The 23,609-nt window shown below is 38.9% G+C and overlaps 2 protein-coding genes across 5 annotated transcripts in view; one reads left to right on the plus strand and one right to left on the minus strand.

Moving 5' to 3' along the window:
- LOC100702844 (type II inositol 3,4-bisphosphate 4-phosphatase) overlaps positions 1-6,511 on the minus strand; it is a 33,385-nt gene extending 26,874 nt beyond the window's left edge. For all 3 annotated transcript variants that reach the window (XM_003456463.5, XM_025905986.1, XM_025905985.1), the window contains exons 1-8: positions 6,364-6,511; positions 5,825-6,018; positions 5,120-5,178; positions 4,949-5,030; positions 4,669-4,866; positions 4,325-4,372; positions 4,096-4,202; positions 3,804-3,914 (exon numbers count right to left, since the gene is read on the minus strand). In XM_003456463.5, coding sequence (XP_003456511.2) covers positions 3,804-3,914; positions 4,096-4,202; positions 4,325-4,372; positions 4,669-4,866; positions 4,949-5,030; positions 5,120-5,178; positions 5,825-5,945 — 726 coding nt within the window. In that variant the 5' untranslated portion in view covers positions 5,946-6,018; positions 6,364-6,511. The remainder of the gene's footprint in view (positions 1-3,803; positions 3,915-4,095; positions 4,203-4,324; positions 4,373-4,668; positions 4,867-4,948; positions 5,031-5,119; positions 5,179-5,824; positions 6,019-6,363) is intronic.
- A 62-nt stretch (positions 6,512-6,573) lies between these two features.
- On the plus strand, positions 6,574-19,846 carry LOC100703110 (arfaptin-1). 2 transcript variants are annotated; one of them, XM_005461203.4, is made up of 9 exons: positions 6,574-6,739; positions 6,806-6,896; positions 8,873-8,973; positions 13,906-14,002; positions 14,844-14,956; positions 15,040-15,261; positions 15,701-15,858; positions 16,002-16,176; positions 16,711-19,846. In XM_005461203.4, the coding sequence occupies exons 3-9, from the start codon at positions 8,902-8,904 to the stop codon at positions 16,864-16,866; spliced, it is 993 nt and encodes a 330-aa protein (XP_005461260.1). In that variant the 5' UTR covers positions 6,574-6,739; positions 6,806-6,896; positions 8,873-8,901; the 3' UTR covers positions 16,867-19,846. The 2 variants fall into 2 exon arrangements, with proteins under 2 accessions (XP_005461260.1, XP_003456512.1); XM_003456464.5 differs by lacking the exon at positions 6,806-6,896 and having other exon boundaries at positions 6,583-6,739.
- Positions 19,847-23,609: the final 3,763 nt, after the last annotated feature.

A 23,609-nucleotide genomic window follows, 5' to 3' on the forward strand; every position in this document is an offset into this window, starting at 1 on the left:
CACAGCTGCAACTGCACAGGCCAAAGTTTATTAAGAACTTAAAGCGATGTTCAGACCAGATTAAAGCTGTACAACACGTGCCCTACGATGTCAGAGCCAGGCTGATATCGTGCAGTCTGAACCCGACGTAACAGAGCCACAGAGTAAAGGCTCGGCTGTGAGTATAAACCACAGTGATGGTGAAAACTATATAACTCTTAGCTAAACAGCCCCCATAGGGAGGATGTAGTCCACTCCAAGGTATGTACAGAGCTGTCACACAGCTTAAAGCTTCTCCGTCACACACTGGAATATGAATTAATAAAGGACCAAATACACATCCAAACTCATCATCTCCACAAGGTCACGGCCCTGTTATCAAAAATCCCCACGGCAACGACACTGAAATCATTCGGCTGCCATGGCGATAATCGGAAGCTCAGAGGATTACCTTGACGAGTGAAAAGCACTCAAATCACCCAAAACACACACAAACACACACAAACACGCATCACACTGAAGACAAAGTGAGTGAAGTAAGCTGCATTTACTTCAGTCTGATATCTTTTATCACATCAAACATGCATACATGCCAATACAAGCCAATATTCAACAAGAGAGGTGACCATCAAAAAATAAAAATAAAACGTACACAAATAAATAAAAACACCAGACATAAAAAGAGACCAATCCACACAGAAAGTAGCTCCCATGTGAGGATTCATTCAGCTCAGTAATGTTTGTACAAACATCTAATGAACTTGGATATCTGGCCAAACATTTTGTGGCAGGTTTTCATTTCTGTGTGTAATGTAAGACTGATAGTTTCAGATGCATCCCGCATCTGGACCACTGCAAGCAGCAGTGTAGGCGTACTGATGCATCAACTGCAGCATTCTTGGCCGCCTAGCCGAGAGAGATAACGGCTCCCTTTTAGAAACCGAAAAGGAGGTTTACCCTTTTCATTTTTTAAACAGGCTGATTTGCTTTTTAAGTTTCTTACTCAGTTCTTACCTTCCCTTTCATTTGCTGGTTATTTCTGGGTCATATAAATTAGTCCGTGAGTTTGTGCAGTGAAACTTGTCGATGCGAATCAGGCAGTTATTTTTTAAAAGTTCTGAATGTTGAAGGTTGTTTTTTGTAAAAAAAAAACATTTTTGTGTGATTACTACATTTAGATTATCATAATGCAGGACATATTAAAGCAGACATGCTATGACATGTTCTGATTGCTTCCCAACAGCAGAGCCAACCTGCAAACAAACTTTTCCTAAAGCCTTAAAACGTTCTTCAAATAAGTTAATCTTCATCTTTGTCAGAGCCCCTCGTAGGACGCCGAAAAGAGAAAACCACTAGAAGACAGGCAGAAACTCGGAAGGAAACCGGATACTGATGGGTTTACTTCAGTCATGCAAACTGTTGCCTCATTTCCTCGTTTGCAGCTCAAGGTTAGGGTTACAACACACAAACATGCAGACACACACCGAGCTAATCTGTCTCACTCAGTTCTTGGGAAAAGCAAGAGGCTTTTAAGATTAAATGCAAATCACCATCAAACCTTGACACACACACATGACAATAAAACAATCTCTGTTGTGTTATTTCCATAATAATGACATTGAACTGATGCATCATCTGCACCACCAGCTTATCAGGAAACAGCATCAGGACTATGCGGCGATCACAAACAGGGCCAAAGCAAAACCTTGTATTGCAGAGTGTGAAAGACGAGGAAGTTTCACATTTAAACCTGAATAAGCATCAGCTGCAAGACCTAACATGTATCAGTGTTTTACCAAAAAAGTCCCCTGTCTAAAACTAATTTCCTCTGGAATATCCCTTAAAGTTAAAAAGCCCACTCAAGACTGTCAACCTTCCTCTACAAATACAGAGCATGTTTCCATTCACTTAGTGTGGTCTTAGTCACTATATAAGAGTGCTGGGGGCTACTTTTGGAAATTTCCCGTCTCTAAACTCAGCTAAAGGCTCGTAGAAGGCTTTGATATCTGCCTCAAAGGCCAATGACGGAAACCTGCGATAAACTGTACATTTGCTTCTAGATATGCAGCTGTATTATGTTTGCGGTTCAAAAGTAAAAAAGTTCAAACGATAAGAATTGTCCAGTATTTGATGCCTGGCCGGTCAGGTCTGTGGCTAAAGTAGCTGACTGTAGCTCAGGGATGGACGGCTATCTATCAAAGCAGACACATCTCTAAATTTAAACCTTAACAAATACCAAAATAAATAAAGTTATATTTAACCCTTTACAGTTGTTTTGAAACGATCCATAGAGACTGAAACTAATTTTTGTAGGGCTGTAAGCGTGCTTATTTCTGCTGCTAGTAAGGCATTCTAACATGGGAATCTATGGGGTTTGATGCATTTGGACTTTCCCCACCTGTCCAGCAGAGACGCTGTGGCCGTCTCCTGGTGGTCGGAGACAGTCGGTGCATGCCTTCATGGCCCTCTGCATCCTCAGAAAGTTGGTTTTTTAAAAAGTGACTTCCTGTTTCTGCTCTGACTCTCACTATTTCAGTCTCTCCGTTCTGTATTTCTTTCTAGGATTTCCTGCTTTCTAACATCAGCTGAAGATTTGATTAACCAGCTGAATCTATACAATGACACACAAAGGAAGTGAGTCACATGTACACATCCCAACACAGTAAGCATGTGAACTTCCAAAACAACTGAACTTTTCTTTATTCTTAATATCAAACTGACTTTTTAAATAAGTCTCTGTAAGCTGCTGCCACCTCACCTGTGTCTGCTCATCAGTCTTTAAGGACATTTATTAATAGTTTAATATCACTTTTCTAATTTAATGATTCCATATTGGCAGGTTCTCACTTCATGCAGGCTGCATTTAGATATATCTACGTCCTACTGCCAGTACAATGCTGCGATTTGGTTGCAGTCTCAAAACTGTACACTCATTATTAACAAATATATTTGAAATAAATTTGAACCCAAAACAAAAGCAGGTAAAGTTTTACAAATCTAAACTGAAGCTGCTGCACAGACACACTGCCGGACAATGAGAAATACATCCCAGCTACAGCTCCTGCAACACTCATCTGCACCTGAACGCATACTCGATGTTAAAGCTTATTTGATATTTCAACGCTGACTTTGGCAGCAGCTGTAAGAGCAGATTTCTCCTGCTCGTGATGCATTTGCAAGGAGCCGTTCAACAAAAATGTGGATAAAATAAGAGAAAGGTGAAGCAGAAGGAGAGCGGGTTCATCCGTTGGTCCAGGAACTAAACGTCTCAGAAAACAATAATCCATCGAGCACAAAAAATAAACTCAATGTCGCCTTTGGTCGTCCCTTCTGATCCGTCTCCAGCTGAAAAGACCAACACACACCGGCCGAGTATCCTCGCACTCCCTCGTCCCTCCCCCTCCCGTTTCGTCATGGCCGACTGGATTAAAAACACACGCCCCTGAGCATCATGGGAAACAATTGAACTGGCTGGCAGCTTGGAGTTTGGCAAAGAGGACAGAGAGAAAAGAGCTGAAAACGGAAATATCTGCTTTTCTGAAATCTCACTTTCTCTCTCAGCATCTGTGGCTGTTCGGGTGTTACTCTTACAACCAGCTCTGTGTGTGTGTGTGTGTGTGTGTGAGTGTGTGTGAGTGAGAGAGAGAGAGACAGATTAAGTGACCCAAAAGAGAAAGTGAGTGTGCATGTGCTGAAAAGCTACCACTGCTGGTATTACACATGCACGTAACCACACCACTAATCCTCTTAAACACACAATTTTTCAGACACATTGAAAAAACACACACCTGGAAACACACACTCATATATACACACACACTCACTGTTGTGGAGTCGTCTGCGTGGTAAACAGTGACTTTGATCCTGCAGTGCCGGTATAGCGGGAAGTCGTCACAAAAGCACACTGATGTCAGAAACACACCATCATCTGATCCCTGAAACACACACACAGAATGCAGCTTGATTAATTCAGAGGAAAATAATAACCCTAACTTGAACCTAACCTTAATATAACCCAGCTCACTGTGCCACAAATGGTGTGTGAAAGAGGTTCTCACAAAAAGAGCAATAAAAGCAAAGAACAGGACATGGCAGCCTGTGTGTGTCTGTGTGTACCTCTGCTATCTCTGCGCTGCAGTGCTTCCTGACTGTGTGAGTGTGTGTGTCGATGACAGAGATGTGAAGCTGGATTTTATCTCTGATGATGTCCAAACCGCGACACTCTGAGAGAAGAAGGGCCGTGGGAAAGACGTAAGGAACAAAAACACACAGTATGACACCGAAAATCAGCAGTGTTATAAATGAAAGCTTTAACGGTGTGTGTGTGTGTGTGTGTGGGACATACCCACTGTCAGGTGCAGTGGAGATACCAAACCAGCAGATTCTGCTCCACCTGGTGGCCATAGAACAGCATTACATCAGCTGTGAGCTATTCAAACCTGTTAGTTTAACACACATCCATGTGCTATTTTTATAAACCCTATGGCAGCTGGGATAGGCTCCAGCCCAACCGCAACCCTGATAAGGATTAGTGGAACAGAATGGATGGATGGATTTGTCCACTGCTTATCTGGGTTCAGGTCATGTGGGCAGCAGTAAATAAAATCAGTTCAATAAAAAAGTATAATGTCTCTTTGAAACTGAATTAAAACTCAACAATAAAAACTTACTTGGTACCCACTCACTCACCTGCACCTCCATCACTGTCAGGGCTGTCCGTGGTGGTTTTTGTGTGTTCCTGCGTGTGTGTGTTAATGAGCGTGCGCAGGTGTGTGATGCGTCTCCTCATCTCCTTGATGTTGGCGTCTCTCAGGCTGATGAGCCATGACGTGCACTCTGCGGAGCTGCTCGACTGCAGGAACACGGGAGGGTCGCCGCTCTCGAAGCCTCAACACACACACACACACTAACACATTTTACTGTGCTCACATAGTATGCGAAAAGGTGTGTTAATGTGTGTGTTACGTACTGACAGCAAGCCGTCTGCTATTGTGTGGAAGCTTCATGACGTTACATCTCTCCAGCAGCAACACCTCCTCCAGCTCACCAGCCTGTGTTAAAGTTTCACATGTTTTCTCTTTAATAAAGAACAAAAAGACACATTTCCTGTTTTGTTTGATGTCTTTATGTTGAGTCTCACCTGCTTCTTCAGGATGAACAGCAGGTTTCCTCTCAGACGACAGAACCGCTCTGTGAGAACTGTGAGAGCACAGAACGGCTCTTAGTGCGATTTCTGAACACTAAGATGGAAACATCTGTCTAAAGGGAGCTCTGCAGAGCGTGTTTAACTACAGCGTTTTCTTTCAGGACCTTTAGATTGTGAGTCAGGAAACTGTTCTACGGATGCAGACTCAGAGGTTCCAGGAAGTAAAGTTAGAGTGAGTCAGGGAGGAGATGGAAACAGACGAAGATGACTGCAGAACAGAAAAGAAGAGAGATACAAAACAAAGAAGAAGAAAATATCACAAAAAACAACAGAAACATGAGAGATCAGGAGAGAACAAAAAACAGAACAAAAGATCAAAAAAGAGAACTAGTAAAAAAAAAAGAAGAGGATGAAAGAGAACGAATAAGAAAATGAAGATGAGAGGCAAAAGATAAAAGAGAACAAAATAGAACAGAAGATAATAAGAAGCATAAAAAATTAGGACAAATAAGAAAAAATTAGAAAAAAAATAGAAAAATTTAAAAAAAAATAGCAAAGAAGACAACGAAGGAGGACAAAAGAGAGCAAAACACTGCAGTGAAAGTGAAGTTAAATAACTAAAAATAAGAACAAATGAAAAAAAAAGACTATTTCCATTAGTTACGATAAAGGAGAATAGAACAGATCAGAATCTCTTACCTGCCTCCTGCCGTCCGACCTGCAGCGTTCCTTCTTTCTGGAAGCTCCCAGATGTTTCTTCTTTGGACAGAGACAGCAGCTGGCTGCGGTTCACCCTCAGCTTCATCCTCCTCCTCATCATCGTTTGCCTGCTGACCGCACCATTATCTTCTTCTTCATCACCATCATCACGGTTCAGTGAGCGTCACTGCTTTCTAAACAGAAACACACAGAACGAACGAATGTTTAAAGTTTGCGCTACAAAAAACTGGAATATTCGGAGTACTGTGGCTATATTATATAAGGTAGCAATAATACTGCACACGGTTTACATATTTACATTTTTAAGCAAAGGCTTTATGAAAACAAATACATGAACATAAAGCGGAACAAGTGCACCTGCACGGTGCCAAACCAAGTTAATGCTTAACAACAGTTGTTGACATGACGGGAAAAGTTTTATAAAAACAACCGAAAACTCGACTGAACATCCACACTTGAGATAAAATGCACCTAATGTAACATTCACAAGTGTTTTCAGCTTTTTTCGTGTTTCTTACCGACAGAAAAAGCGGGATTTGGAGGGGTAATGACCAGCTTTACCAGCCGCCGTGTGTTTGGACAGACAGAGCCGAGACCATAGTGGAAGAACGTTTGATTGAATCAAGTATCGCGAGAGTTGTCTGCCTCCCCGATGCGCTACTCACGTAGAACTGAAAGATGTCGCGAGAAAAATATCATTAGTTGAATTATATCCCATCGATTTACTGTTAAAACTATGAAAGCTTGTGCTTTTAAACGTTAGAGTGTTAACGCTGGCTGTGTTGCGGGCTATTTATAAATTCTCTAGTACCTCATATTGCTATCTCCGCCCCTCCTGATGAGGACAGGAGGATAACGCAAGCATCGCCTACAAAAAAACGAAAAAACTTCCGGGTATGTTTGACTTTTTTCCTCCTTCTTGATTTTGCTTCACAACTTTTTAATTAGCCCAGTTTTCAGGTTGTAGCGTTTAAATATGCGGAGCTGACGGCAGGAAGAAAAGCAGAAGCCCAGAAGAAGAAAAAGCAGAGTTTCTTTTAAAGCTGTGAAGGTAAAAACTGTCTGAAGTGTCTCGAATGGGCGCTGTCTGTTTCTGTTTAACTTATTTGATGTCACCAAGAGGGACTTAAACACTCTTTAATCCGCCTTTAACGCGTATAAACTGATGTAAAAACTGTATTTAGTTACTTTGTCATGTGTGAAAATAGTTTAAAAGTTTCTTGCAAAACCTAAAAGACTCCACTTGTATGAGGCTTGTAACTTCCAGCTCGGTGTAGCAATAAACTGGAAACTGAGTGAATTAAAATACAACAGGAAACTATTACTGCAGATACAGACTATAACTAAGATTAATGTCGTAAAATGATGCAGAAATTCATTCATTTGTTCTGTTTTTTTGTTTGTTTTTTACCTAATCTTTGTTAGTTTAGGTTTTCTCTCCATTTTTAACCTGCAAACTTTTCACTAATCCAGCTGCAGAAAATCTTTGGAATTAAATAATATATACAAGATGTCAACAAAGCACCTAGGCATTTGGTGTGTGTGTGTGTGTGTGTGTGTGTGTGTGTGTGTGTGTCTTAATACAGTTTTTATTTATTTATTTTTTTATTTTTATTTTATTTTATTATATTAGTGTCATTTTTATTATGTTTTTTATTGAAGATTTCATTATTAAAAATGTAAACATTTTTAAATAAAGCATATGAACTTGTGCGGTAAACGGGAAAATCGGACTACATTTTATTCATTCTAATTTTTAATTAACTCTGATTGTTACATGAATTTCTTTTCAAGGTTTAGTAAAACTACATTAAAATAATGTATATGCGTAACAGTAGTGTAAACTAAAAGGTTTTAAATTTTTGCCCTAATCTGAGCAACAAACATGATAATGTTGTGTTCACTGAGTTTGCTATTGGTGGAAGTAAAGCATATTACCCTTTTAATAAGCAGAAGTTTAGATTAACTTCATTTTTCCTGTTGCATTGTTTATTTTTTAAATATGGCCTTTTATATCACGTTTGCATAATAACTTTGTCTGGATCATTTCTGCCTTGTGATGTTACACATGAGGTCAAAGGTCACCGTTTGCCTGCTGAACTGTCTTATTGCACACTTATAATGAGAGGTTTGTACTTTGCACGCACAGTAAATAAAGTCTTAGGAGATTTAACTTTATTACCTGTGTTACAGTGGCTATTACTTGTCCATGTCATAAGACTCCCAGGCCCCGTAAATGGCAAACACGTCCCAGCTCGTGAGTGATTCATGCAGCTGTTGGTTAAAGTTGTTCAGTCAGCGTGTCTTTAAACTCCTCTTTAATGCTGCCAGTCTGTTTTAAGATAGCACGAGGTTTGTTTAGCAGGATGCAGGGTGTGTTTAAAGCATTTGGAAGTCAGATAAGCCTTCATTTGTGGACTTTCATTTTTTTTAGAGCTGTGCACTTCTGTGACCAATAGGTGGCAATAGATTCCAGACTGAAAGCGTTGCTGATCCTATTTGTGCTTTTATTCTGCCATGTTTTCCTTTAACTAAAGTAATCTTAGACACAAGTCTCACACTGCATGGCATTTATTTCGACACTTGTTTTAAAGCAATATTGAATATATAAGCAATGCATACACACATTTTGTTTAAGAGGCCACCCAGGCAAAAAAAAAAAACACATCTATGGAATCACCAGTCAAATATTCATGTTGACACTGGCTTAAATAAAAGGTGTACAGTTGTATCACGTCAGTGTTGTCCTGGTTAAACATCCAAAGATGGTTTGACTTTAAAAGAGTTCACTTACTTTTTTTAAATTTATTTTATGGAACACAAAATGAATAACAGTGTTATTACTGATAACAGTATTAATCAGTAATCAAGTAATAGTCAGGTGTAGCTTAGCTTCTATTAAAGAGCTCATTCTAATAAAAACAGGTGGTGAAAAAATTAGGTAGAAACACCAGTCTGAAAAACTTTTCATAACAATCACGTGAACAAGTTTTTTACAGCGGAGATGATTGTTTTCTGTTTGTCTAGTAAAAGAGGAGCGAGGGAGGAAGAGGAGAATGGCCGTGGTGGAGCAGAGAGGAAGCGTCCCCGTGGCGTCCGCTGTCACAGAGGAAGAAACTCCTCCAAAGGTGAGCCTGTTTGATGGCATAAGGAATAAAAGAGTTTAGTAGGACCTGTTTTTTTTTTTGTGAAGAAGAGGGGAAATAGCCCCGTACAATAGAGGGTTTCATTGAATTTAAATATAATTAAAAGAAAAAAAGACAAGTTTAGAGACAAAATTGGTTAAGATGATGGAGGACAATGGGTCATCCATTCAGTACATTGGGCTGGATGAGTAGGTGTAAAGGCTGTATTGTGAGTTCTTGTTGGTACCTGTCAGTCTGCAGCCTCTGTGTGACATCTGTTGTGGCAGATAGAGGCAGGGAGACGCCCTGGACCTGCAGATCTTGTGAACCTTAAGAGACCTGTAATGTAGCCCACGGGAGAGCGATGACGATGTGAAGGTGGCACTAACATATCACATCACTATCAAAAAAAAGTGTTAGGGAGATGGATGTTAACAAGCCTTCTCCAGGTTCCCCTAAAGAGGCATTTTCAGACGTTTACTTGTACTAGCTGGATCCTGTTGACCAATTTTTCCTCTTTGTATTGAGCTGAAATAAACAGCGAGTGAGTCAGGGCTTTTAAAAGTACCAAATATGCGTTGCTGTTAACAGAAGGTCTGTGCTTGATTTATAACCCATAACAAACAAGAGCTTTGTGCTGAAAATAAAAGGAAAAAGTAAATTATTATAAGTGTTTCATAATCATTGGAAAAAATTAAGGTTATCCAGTTTATCGGCAGACCCATCAACTCATGTAAGCTGTAGCCATCCTGCTCAATAACTGATTGTACTCGTCTTTAACAGATCAGGCTGTGGTTTAAAGACCACACCCCGATGCTGCTGGTTTCCAGTACAGTAAACATCAGCTCATTTGTATAATCCACAAACAGCACTGTGGACACTTTTCATTGGAACTAAAAAATGTCCAGTGTACAAACTAGCACATTCTAATTTAAAGCCCTCACTTAAAATACTGGAAAATCTTAAACAACCAGTACAAGTTTCATGTGAAGGACGACAACCTGCATGCTATTACTCCTGCTGCTGCTCAGCACCAAAGCATCAGAGCGATGTGTAGATTTAAAACAGACCTGTGGTTAGTGGACTTGTTTTTACACGTAATGCATGTGGTTATGTAACCTGGCAGGTAAAAGAAATAAATAGAAAGGGGGCAGATTCAGTAATTTTAATCGCCGCTGTCATGACAACAAAGGCAAACTGGCGTGATGAACATTCACGGTGAGCGGGTGTCTGATTCGAAGACTGTTGTTGTGGTTAATATTAAGTGTGTGACGGGGGAGGCAGGAGTGGTCGTCCATGCATCCACATTTAGTTGCTTTTTTTAAACTGAAATGCTCGTAAATACCCAGCAGGTTGTTGTTTTGCTTTTTAGTTTTGTTTTTGTCACGACCGGTGACGCTTGGCTGAAATAGAATAATGGTTCTTTTTTTTCATGCTCTCAGTGGTCACATGAGAAGATTGACACCACACACTTTACACTTTAATCTTAGTAAATTTGTGAATCCTTTTCCTTTCATATCGACTTCAGGGTTTATGCATGTGTGGAGAAAATGTAGGCTGTCATGCTGCTGATAAACTTCACAGGAAGAAATGACAGTAACAACAGAGCAAACTTAAATATTCTAACAACGTATACGGATGACCCTAATTTTATCTAACTTGTAGAAGTTAAAATTGCACGTAATTTCTTCTTTTCTACAACTTTGTTTGTATAGCACGTTTTAAAATACAATATTACAAAGTGCTTCACAGTTTGAATAAAACCTTACATTACACATAAATGTTCTCACATACAAACACAGTCAAACATACGATCTTAAATTCTCTCCTGCATACACACAAAGACAAGAATAATGGGAGAAAGATTAATCAATAAAAATCCGTTCTCAGCAGTCATTTACAATAAGCCACATCTTCAGCTGACCTGATGGGCTCAGGAAGGCTGTTCCAAAGCGTGATCACCTCTGGTTTTTAAAAGGAGCGTGGAACATTTAGGAGACCGCGGTCAGACTATCAGAGAAACCAACTGCTACAAGGTATCAGTAGATCTGCTATATAGGTAAGAATCTGGCCATGTGGGGCTTTTTAATAAAAATTTTTAAGTGAATTCTGAATTTGACTGGAAACCAGTGAAGGGAAGCAAGAATATGTGTGATATGTGAGCCGGACGACTGAGAGATGCACATGAAAAATGGGTAATGACTTACCTTCTTCTACGGCCACCGCCATGGCTAAATAAATTAAAACACCACAGAAGTCCCAAAAACTGCAAATCCTCCATTTCACTCAAACCTGGAATACAAACTTGTTGGATGGTCTGTACCTAACAACAAGCCATACATCAGATACAACTATTCTCCACAAAGAAACACCAATAACATGGTCAGGAGGCCGGGTTTAGTGACGTGAGTTACTGGAGGCTTAAGAGCTGATGGTTACCACAGCTTCTTGTATCTGGAAACTTGTCAAAGTGACCACACCTAACTTTATGCGTTAGAAGTATCCAAATGGATGAGTTACAAAAAAGTACCTCATTGTGCAGTTATGATGGAGGAAACTATCCATAGAGGCCAAAGCAGTATCTGCAAACATGTTTATTTTGGCTATAAAGTTGGACTTTTTAACAGGGGAGCACTTTAGAGCCAACCTCAAGTGGACATTTTACGCTTCAGCCCCAGTGGTTGTTGTGCTGGTTAATCCTGTAAATTCCACATTAAACTGACAAAATAAAATCTCTGGTTCACAGTCCTGGTGGGCCGCCAGTCATGGAAACCTTGATGGCCTGATTCAAGCTATCCAGTGTCACCTCAGATTTTCAAATCTGTTTGGTTTGAAAGTTATACACATAAATGAACCCTTAACTTCAGACTGCTGGTAGCACTAGAGTTCTTGAAGAATAAACATTAAACTTAGAGAAAAGATTAAATAAAAGGCCTCCATCAATCCACTTATCCAATTCAGGGTCATCTGTCAACTTTATGTATCAAACATTGGTAGAAACTACTACAGACTCCATTAGTAAAAGAAAGTATTTAAGAAAAGGTATGAACCCTACAGATCTCTGCACGGCTTAAATCTTAAAATAACAGCATGTCTGGCCTATAGTTAATAGATAGAGAGGATATCTATAGTGGACTGATAAGTGGAGAAACAATTTCTCGATAAACCTCTATGATTGGACCTTTAATAACTTGCTGCAGAAATCTGGACCCCTTCAGTCACATATAAGCTCCTCTAACCTTTGGAGAAATCGAAGGAGGGCACTGAGAGGCTTGATGTGCGTCACTGTGTGCCTCGCTGTCACTTCAATGTGGCACGAAACCTTTGAGCTAATTTTCTGCTGCCCAGTGAGCTTTCCAGGTGTGTGTGTGTGTGTGTGTGTGTGTGTGTGTGTGTGTGTGTGTGTGTGTGGTGTGTGTGTGTGTGTGTGTGTGTTAGGAATGTGAGGCCGATTCAAAAAGCTGTTTGAGGTTTCAGAATCTGGTCGCGTTCTGATATGCGCATCATATTAGTGAGAGTCCATCACAGGAATATAAATAAAAACTATTTTACTTGAGGGCTCTAATGACCTTTGACCTATTGTTGGCAAACAATAACAACAGGGAGCTTCTTCATCGTAACCGAAGCGTTTGTTCATGTGCTGTGGATGTTTTTGTAACTCCTGGTATTCAACCTCTTTACTGTTAAGGTTCAAGAGCAGCTGCAAGTTTGAATTCCATCAAGGAGAAATGCAGCATTTTTTTTTCTAGACTTGCTGCTTCAAAGCACTGAATTTGAAATGAGGTAAATGATTGAAAGTCCAAGCTTCAGCTCTGACTTTAGGTTTAGTTGATTAGTTTACAGTGGGAAAGCTAAGGACTGTCCTTTTTAAGATTTAAACTATAACCTTCAAGTAATGCTCGTTTCTCTCTACTTATATTTGACACTGCTTAGTTTCACAAAGATGAGACTTTGGGTTTGGATTAGCATTTTCAAAACTGCCCAATAATCCCACACAGGATCAAACTGCTAAAGTGGATGTTGCACCCTGTCCCATCAGGCCAAAGCAGTGAGGGCTTTTTCACACTTAAACCTTCTTTTAACAGCTAGCAGGGGGGAAACTCTTCTGACTGTAAATCAGTCTTTTGTAAAACAACCCTACATTTCTCTGCACCCTGAATAAATTCTTTCCTCATGAGTGCATGGATTCAATCACTAGTTTGGCTAGCATGGTCATTATTAGCATTAGAAAGAATATGTAAGATATGCTTACTGGGTGAAGTAACAGCTTACAGTTAGACATTTAGAATCTGTGGGTAAAGTGACCGTCCATTTATACACCCTGGCAGTTTGTCAGAATTAGGAAACCACACTAAACGAAATGACCCTGGTATGTATGGTGGTCACTTGCCTCTGTTTGGGCAGATAAAGGGTGACCAGTGTGAAATTAGTCAATAGAAATGCTTTAATTTCCAGGAGTGGCTTGTCTGTAGCTCACTGGCTAATTATTTAATCATTTAGTTTATAGCAAAACTACTGAAAAGTTCATTTTCAATTAATTAATTGATTTTTCTTAGCTAATTATGAACCGTGTCGTTTCTTTTCGTTGCTGCTGGCTGCTACTGGTTCATGGAGATTGTTAGAAGTGTCAACACCGGGTATTTGGTTTAAGCTAGTCTATGGAGTAAGGTGCATGTTATTCATAGACATGCCAGGTGATGGATTGCTAGCAAAAACAGTTATTTAGAAACTGCTTGATTTGCATTTGATTAATTTGCGAGTATAATTGAGGCCAATCTAACCCCACAGACCAGTCAAAATTTGAATTTTGAGAAGGTCAAACAGATCTGCAAGTAACTTGTAGATACAAGAAGCTGCTTGTGCACATCGTGTCCTCAGTAGACCGTATAATGATAGAAGCCATTAAATAACCTATGTTTTTGATGTTTTTTACAGGAAGCAAACGGTAATGGCAGCCATGCCAGCAACGATGTTACTGCCCCCACAGCTGAGACCACTCCAGATGTTCCAGAGGAACCGAAGCAGAGCAAAGGTAAAGAAGTGAAGGACTTAAAACTGAACACCACCCACCTCTAATGCCAGTGGTGTAGGATATTGTAATCCCCTAAAGCAGTCCACTGGTAGACTATGACTTGGCCCATTTACTCAAGTACTTTGCATTAAGTTTTAATGTACTTTTATTGTGCTTTGTACTCCATCCCACGTATTATAAATCTGTACTTACTATTATTTAGCATTTTTTAAATACAACGCTCCCAATAAATTAGGCAGCAATATTATTAGAGATAAATGTACTCAGCAGAGTATAATTCAAATCATGTCTAACTGCAATGTTCAATTAATATACAAGTTAACTAATCAGTAATAATCAATGTAATGTATATGACTCCATGTACAGTATATTTTTACCTGAGGTATTTTAAGGATATTTCAATGCTCAGCTATGTCCACTAGAGGGCGTTCCAGAGTGTGAAAACTGCAGCAAAGTAATTAATTAGACTCCTGTTTTATCCAATCAAATGCACTGTTATTCCTGCTGATACAAGCATCACAATACTGGAGTGTAAATGTATGCAGATTTGAAGTGTTTTCATAAAGAAGTACAATATTATTATTAATGCATCTTTCCAAAAAGTTAACATTTTAATAACTTTAACTGCTTTTGTAGATCCACATTGATCCATACATTTTAATTGTTGAAAGAGATTATTGAAATTATTATTATTACTTCTTTTTCATTGTCATGTGTTGTGTAAATAGTAGTTTCATTAAATATAATTATCATTAAAAACATCAGAGGAACGTCCTTGTATTTTTATTGCAACTGAATATGACTTCATAAAGATCATATAAATTTTTGACCGCATCTCCAGGTCTCTCACTCACACCTGAGATACCCAAAGGTGTGGTGATTCAAGCCAACAACAGCAACCCCACCAGCGAGAAGTTCAAAAGAGTTCGCGATTGGAGCATCACCAAATATAAGGTTAGAGGATTTTGACTGGACTTCCTGTTACTGTTCTTTGGTACCAGATGTAATCAGTTACTATCGATCTGGTCTCCCCACAGTATACCAGGCAGGCTCTTTCGGAGAAGCTTGGCCGTGGGTCTCGTACCGTGGATCTAGACCTGGAGCCCCGCCTTGAGCTGCTCAAAGACGACCGACAGCGCTATGAAAATGTGACCAATCTGGCTCAGACGCTCGCCAGTCAGCTCTCTCAGCTCACAGTTACCCAGAAGAACCTCGGGGATGCCTTCACAGAACTCAGCGTCAAAACGCCAAGTCTGCACGTAGGTCTTGGGGATACAAGCTGCTACTTTAAATCTACCTGCTAATGCTAACAGGATTACATACAATAACCTTTAATGTACTTAGAATTACTAGATCCAGTACTGATAACATGCTGAACTCAGTTTTCTTTGTCCAAAAATTATATATAAAAATCCCATCTAAGATCAAGATATGCTGTAAGTGCACAATATTCTGATTATTTACTGGCCTTTTTTTTTTGGTTGTCATATTGACATCTTGTCCAGATATAAACTAGAATCCAGAGGACGGTATCACCATTAAAGATCTCAGGTTCAAATGATTTACAATTTTTCTGGTTGTAAAACACCTAACAGATGACTCAGGTTTATTTTAACCAGCTATAGTTCCCATTGATTTGGCTACTATGTCTCTATGGGTCATGCTAAACTTATGTTTTCTAATTGATATAAATACCAGCTGGAGTTCGGCATAAATGCAGATGCTCAGAGGTTCCTCTCCAAGAGTGGCGAAACGCTGACGGAAGCCATCAACGCCTTCACATCTGACATGAACACACTGGTCAACAAAACCATTGAGGACACAATGATCAATGCTAAGCAGTATGAGACTGTCAGGTGGGTTAAAAAGCACACTTCCTTTTTCCCTTCCTCAATAGATTTTTGTGCTGTGACAGTGATTCCACAATCAAACTAACATCCAACCAGAATACAACAGGGAGCTTCAGTGGAAACGTCCGTGTCAATTTCCTGTCTTCCAGGATCGAGTATGATGCGTTCCGAGTCGATCTGGAGGAGCTGAACATGGGTCCCCGTGATGCTGTCACCGTGCCCAAACTGGAGCAGGCCCAGAAAAACTTCCAGACTCAGAGGGAGAAGTACGAGAAGATCCGAGACGACCTGTCAGTCAAAGTCAAGCTGCTGGAGGGAAACAAGGTGAGAAGTATTGCACTGATCTTTCTTTACATGGTGTATCTGAAGTTAGAGAATAAAGTTGGAGGTGATGATGTATGAGTGAAACCATGTGACAAGTGGAATCGTTTTTAGCATCTTTTAAGGTTTCTCATTGTTTCCATGCAGTTTTTCCCCAAATTATTCAACTATAAAATATTCTGTCACATTAGGCCATATTTTGATGATATGATTACTTTTTATTAGGAGATGATGATGATAATAATAATAATGTTTATGTAATAAGTTGATCAGTTTTTTCCCAGTAAAATACTCTCATTTAACTGAAAATAAAATCCTAAAACAAACGATGTACACCGTTTTTATACCTGGTACAACAAATTCCCAATCCAGGGTCACTATTTATAGTTTGGGGTTTTAGCTAGCTTTCTAATCTGCAGCGTTTCCAAGTTGGAATAACAATAAAATAAATAGCCACATATGAATTGAGTAAAATTATTCATCTAACACAGTTGATAAAAACTGACAAAAAGTGCTCTTTTTTCTTTCCGTATGCAGGTCAAAGTCCTCCGTAATCAGTTGTGGATGCTCCATGGCGCCTTTGCAGCTCACAGCTTGTCTTGTCAGAATTTCCTGGAGAAAAACATCCAGGAGGCCGGAGAACATCTCAACAACGTCAGCACAGACGTCCCCTCCTTCCTGGAAGAAAGTTGACACAGCAAAGCAACAACCAACAGGCAGGAGGACAGAATCAGAGGGAGTCGGAGGAACATTTGGCATTCATGGATTCTCTGTGAGAAAAGTTTGGGAGTACTCAGCTAGAAACGTTTGGATGAATGTTAGAGGTGTGGGTGATTAGTTAATTTATACCAGGGTGGAACTGAATTCTTTAGATCTGGGATGAATTTCCAGCTTCACAAAGATCTCTGGAAACAAAGTTGAATGTTTGCAACAGAAAATAGGGAGTTAGCAAAAACAATTTATTTGGGATGTAGAAAGGGTTTCATGGGTTCTGGTGTAACTCATGGAAAGTCAAAATGTGAGTCTGTAATTAGTCTTAAAAATAATTCTGATATTACATTTATGAGAAAAGAGAAATATCATCTGTCATTCATTCAGTACAATGCATTTATTCATATACATACAAACACTTGCACCCTCCTGGGTTTCTCACCTCTGTTTCAATGTGTTGGGGAGTAAATCCATCTAATCCTCCAGGAGTCAGTAAGCCTTTCTTTGAACTTTTCAAAATCCTCAGCCACTGCAGTCACAAGCTCACAGCTCCCGAAGTGCCTCAACACCACTGCTGGAAAACAGTTTCATAGTCAGATAAAGGCTGCTACAGTCCTCCTTTCTCTACCAGCAACATTAAGCAAATTTAATGCCAGTGTAAATGTAAGTGTAAATGCCAAACATCTCAATATATCAGCAGAACCTAACTGGTGTGAAAATATCAGCTAATTGTTTTGGGTTTTTTTTGTCATTTTAAACTTCTGTTGAAGCAGTTCAGTAAGCTTTGGATTTGATGTGCATATTTGTATATTGATAAAAACCAAAATGCCAAACTCAAATCCTAGAACCAACTGGTTACGTATGATTCAGATTTTGTATTTTATTTATTTTTTTGACTGCTGAAGAATGACCACCTCCAAATGTAGCTCTCTATCACAGGTTTAGCTTCCGAATCTTTTGTGTTCTTGGTTGGTGGCCACTTTCTTCTATGGTTTACATCACAAGCAACTCTCACCTCTAAAGGTCATTCAGTCTATAGTGAGCGTTGGTTGTCATCATGCCAGAGATTTTGGTTTAAAAACCCCTGGTCTGATTGGCTGTTGGTCATGTTCTTCCCTTTTTCACAGTGCAAAAACTTGTTGGGCCAATGGTTTGCTAATAGCCAAAACATGTTGGTGTTTATCTAGTATGTTAGCACTGCTTGTTGTTTAGTACCAATCTTTCAGGCTATATTTCACCAGTAAGAAAGTTTTCTTTTTCATTTTGGACATTTGCATTAAGAGTTGCACGTTAATAAAAGTTGTAGATTTTTTAAATAAATGACCACCCAGGTACTTTTTTTCAGTAGGATTTATCTTGCTGTGTGTCGGTCATAATACGTTGTTTGTTTTGTTTTGTTTTGTTTTTTAGAGAAAGCCAGCCATTCAGGTAACATTTGAGCGAAGTGTTTAATGGGAAAAGCTGCACTCCACACTCCAACCATAAATTAAAAATGTTATCCATAGATTTATGTTAAAATATTTCTGGTGTTTCTTTATCAGATTTACAATGTCAAGACCAATATTTGTCTACAAACCAAAGAAAGGTTTGCTGTATGTCAACGATGGTGCCTTATTAGTATAGAAATGTTGGCTAAAAACAACTTTCCAGCATTATTTAACCAGCAGCCAAATATTCGAGTTTAACTAACACTCCTATTAATGTACAGGTTTCTGCACACTTCTGGTTTATTATTTTCATCTGTAAGCTACACAACCAAATAAAGACTAATGAAACCAGTTAAGTTGTAGATTTAGGCTGTTTACTTTCTGTAGCTCAAGAAGTTTTTTTTGATGAGGAAAGGTCAGCTGAAGCTAACATTTTCTGGGGGAAAAGCCAGTGCACTACTTTTATATTTGCAGATATGCAGGGGGAAAAAACTCAGTTCATTTGAGGATGATGAATAAATTTGCTACCTTGTTATTGTTGTTTTTGTGTTTTTCCAAATGAAACCAAAAATCTGGGGACTCTTTCATTGATGGACAAATCAGCAGATGAAATGGTAAAATGATCTTAAAATAATATTAGAGGGTTGCACCTGTTCCTGTTATTTTGTCCATTTACCATATTTTCTTGCACACTTTGCACTCTATCCAAACCATAATCTGCCTTATGTATTACTCATATTGTTGTAGTAGTCTTTATTGAATGACTCCCTTATGCTATGTTGACATGTATGAACACAAGACCAACTATGCAATGACTGTGAGATGCAGTGCAATAATGTCCCAACGACCTTCTTGCATGTAAATGTGTAAACTGCCAGTGACTTGTGTTCCCCTTTCCTGATTTATCTGTGACTTTAAAGGGAATTTCCACTTTTTTGTAAACTGATACTCCTGTGATGTGTTTGGTGACCAAAATTACTTTCAGGCTCAACATCTTTAAGAAATAGTTTGGTTTGAGTTTAGATTGTTAGAGGAAGACTGGATTGTTTTAAATTATGTTTTGAGCTTGAACCCACACTTTTGATCCAAGCTCATTACTTTTTGTGTGTGGTGAATATATTGGTTTTTGGACTGATAATTTATTTTTCAACAATTAAAAAAGAGTAATTTGAAAAGTAATCTTATCTCAAGGTCCATTTACTAGATTATTTTTCTTGAGCTTTCAGTTGCATTTGGGAGAACACCTGCTAATATTAGCTTAAAGAGGGGTTTCTGGGATTGAGCAGTCATCAGTTGTAGGAAATCTGCAAGATAAAGTTGAAAGCTAAAGAGAAAATCTAATAAGATGACCTTGAATTTGTTTTGTGGCTTTGTATTTGATGTGTATATTTTTTTTTTTCTTTCATTAAGTCAGATGGTCTAAGATGTCTAGAAAAGATAAGCCGCATTCTTTGAATGTGCCTGCTTGATTTTTATTACTAGCAGAAAGAGTTTGGGGTTTTCACCAGGCAAATGAAGGTTTGCCCCCCCCCCCCCCCCCCCCCCAAAAAAAAAAAAAACACCACCATGGTCTGTTGTCACCTGGCTTTTTTTCAGCAGTCAGCTTTTTCTCAGGAAATTACCCACAGGGCTAAAGTAAAACTGAAAGTGAAAATGTATGTTTTGCTTTTCATTAGACTTGAAGAAAAAGGACCAAAATCTATGTAGACGCAAGGCAGAATTATTTTACTCTTGTATATGTTAATAAACCTTTGAAATAAAATAGATGAGTGTACAAATATGGCTGATTTTGTTCATGAATTTCTGATTAACGCTTGATTTTGACTGTTTGACTCTCAGTACAATCTGAAGTGATTACAGATTCACCAAATGTTTAATTTCAGTTTCACAAATTCCCCGTCAGATTTTTGGTGTTTTCCACTGCCAGATGCTTTGGTTTTTCTTTCCTTTGCCAAAGTCTGTTTTTTCATTTTATTCTTGCAGACTGAAAAGTATTTTCAGTGATGAAAGGTCTTTTGTATATTTTTTTTAAAGTGCTTATTACCCCTCCTGGTGAAGATTGCTGGCTGTCATCAGATGAAATCAGTCACAAAGAGTGACTTGATTTTTAGTAGATTTCTGCAGCCTTTTATGGAAGATACCAGTTTGACTACTGTACAAGCCCTGACACTTTACTCTCTGAGCTGTAGTCAAACTTGGAAAAAGTGCAGCACAATACTGCTACAACCAGCACATAATAAACGTTCCAAACTTAACTTTGAAGGGGCAGTTTACATCACGCTTTTCACCAATTTTACTATGCAGCTTCCATGCAAACTGCTGGTGACTATGGCAACCTGCTAGCTCCCAAAGCAATCACAAGGAGGTTTTTGTTGCAGTAACTAACACCTAATGACTGCAAGCAACCTCCAGTAAACCACTCACCAACCGGTTGGGGGAATACACATTTATTTTCCTTCATAGCCAAAAATTGCCAGAGAGTCGCTGAAAGATCTATATGAGGACTGAGATGGTGAACATGGTTAACATCAGCAAGTTAATTGTCATTTTAAGCAATTTTATCTTGCAGCTCAAAGTGTAACAATGTATGCAAACCTCTTTTAAAAAAGTGAAAATTGTTATTGACGTAGGTTTAATATCTAAGAAACTATTCAGTTTATTAAATTAACTGAATGATTTTTAGATGCTTTTCAAGATCTGCACCTGTTGTAGAATTGAGACTAAGGCTGCCTCCCTTGTAGATAGAAAAAGGGCCATAAATAAGGTTAGAAATGCTTCAAATAATTATTTGAAGCATAAAAAGCAGATATAATTTTTTTCTTAATCTTTGAGATTAAGAAATATTCAGCTATACAAACATTTTTAGTCTGTGGCTTTATTTGAGTAGCTTAACATGATTTAGTTAAAAAAGAAAAATACTACATAATACAAATACTGTCTGAAACACTCCATGTTAGTTGTATTTTGTTAAAATCCCTGCACTAAAAGTCTGCTTTCATCTCATTGACCAGCATCTGGAAGCCTGCCGAGGGGCAGCATCCAGTGCTTGTAAACTGCTATGCCCTTACTTTCTGGATGTGCAGATGAAACCTCAGCTATTGACTCAAAAAGGCTCACATTTATGTATCTGTATCAAAGTATTTGAAATTTTGACCATGTTTAATGTGAACATCCATCATTTTAATATTATGTATACTGAATCCCGGGGGGGGAGTTAGTATGCAAGCAGAATATGTCTCCTTCAGTCAGCAGACTCTGTAATGATGACAGATGCTGGCCAAACCTCAACTTCCTTCAAGTTCAACTTAATACCAGCAACAAGAAGCATTAAAACATCAAATCTAAGTGTCCACTGTGTTATTTTAGTTGTTTTCCAAGAATAAAATGACTATACTTGAAGCAGGGTGGATTAGTATGCAGTGTTGTGATTCTTGCTTTAAATGGAGGGGATCAGTGAAGCGATTTTCGAATAAGACCCTGGTCTGTTTGTGGTTCTGTTGCTCTGATTACTTTAAAGAGAGGCAATTATCCACCTGGCAACACCAGCACACAAAACTGATTCTACTGTTTGTCTGAGCGAGTCTGTGAATGTGTGTTCCTGCATCCAGGCTCATTTTCCCAAACATTTCAACAGCGGGATAGAGTTCCTCACAACAAAGACTCCCTCCTCTCTTGTCTCAGTTCCAGTTGTTTTTTTAAGAAGTTCAGCCGCAAACTCGATGATTAACTTGTCAAGACTGAAGAACGCACCGGGTAGCTTCAGCTTTGCTTTTCTCGTATTTGTTTGGAGGAGTTTCTTTCTAACACGTTTTGTAACGTTTGTATTAATTCAATATTTGTTTAGTGATGAATTTTTGAATCACAGATTCACATTGTTGTAGGAAGGGTAATATCTGTCTGTTGGCCAGTTCCTGACTGAAATCTCTTAACAAATAACTGTAAGTGTTCACAGGAGGAGCAGATGACACAAATGAAGTATGCCAGAAACACAGAGAGCAAAACCCTAAACCCAAAGCGCTCACAGGCGAACGCTTCCTACAAGAGGCTGGCAAAGGGCAGAAATCCCAAAACAGGGAAAGGTCATACATGAGGAAAAAATTAAACAAGAAGAACACAAAGTACTAAAGAAAGTGTCTGGAAAACACGACTAGAAGCAAGTAATGAAGCAATGTGCCGAGTGAGAAGTGGACAGCTGGTGGTGTATGTAGCTGATTTGGCTAATTGAACACAGGCGATGCTCTCACTGGAGCCTGAGATAAACGTTTCTCAAAAGTGATGTGAGCGTTTTAAGCAATGGCCAATGACAGTGCAGGATATCACTGATTGACACCCAATCTGTGATTAAATGCATTATAGGGTTACCTAGGTAACAGAAGCCTGGAATGTCTTGGAATTTCTAGACAACTTCAAAGTCATGAGCGGTGAGCAAATCACTTCCTGTGTGAACGCAGCTTAAAGCTTCATTTATACTTCCTTATACTGTGTACACAGTATTCTGGGTCTGAAAAGCAAAGCAAATACATTAGAGCCTTAAAGCTGTAGTCTTTCTGCTGACCCAGCTGGGGGAGACTCCTGCAGTTGCAAAAAGAATTCTGATTGTATACAAGTCTGTGGGAAAGCATGCCTTCAGCTTCCTTGCTTTGGGTCCTCAGTAAATACTTTCTAAGGGAGTTTACAGTCTCAGTCACTAGTTTGTAGAGTTGTTGAATCTAACATAGGGTTTACTTTGGAAATGATGGTCCCTATTTGGCTCAAAAGGGACAATAAAGCATAATCATTACAGCTCCTGACTGCTACGAGGAGGTGGATGGCCTGTTTGGAGTGGCTTGTGGAGGCAGGACCTCATCAGCTCTCACAGAAGGTTATTTCTTCACATTTGAAAAGAGAAGAAATGTTACTGTCTAAAACCTTCTATATAAAAACATGATGAAAATTGCCAGGAAAAAAATCTTTACCCCAAAACGCCCCCAAGAATATAGAAATCCAGAGGTTGTAACAAACTGAGGATGTTGCTCATAACTGGCATGCTTTATTAAATGAGACTTTGATGTAGTGATTAAAAACCATAAACTCTTCACATGCTAACCTGAAGAATCTCCCCCTGCTGGCTATTAGAGTAAAAGCAGGTAAATTCAGAAAACACATTCACATTTTATATATTTATGGCAGTATAAATAGGCCTTAAGTAGTAATAAACTACCAAACATAAACTCACTGAAAAAAGCTGTCACCCAGTCTGCTGCTTAACACTGATATGATGTGTTTTTATTTATTTTTCATAAATAAGCATAACCATGA

The sequence above is a fragment of the Oreochromis niloticus genome, linkage group LG3 (genome assembly GCF_001858045.2).
Source record: "Oreochromis niloticus isolate F11D_XX linkage group LG3, O_niloticus_UMD_NMBU, whole genome shotgun sequence".
NCBI classification, from domain to species: domain Eukaryota; kingdom Metazoa; phylum Chordata; class Actinopteri; order Cichliformes; family Cichlidae; genus Oreochromis; species Oreochromis niloticus.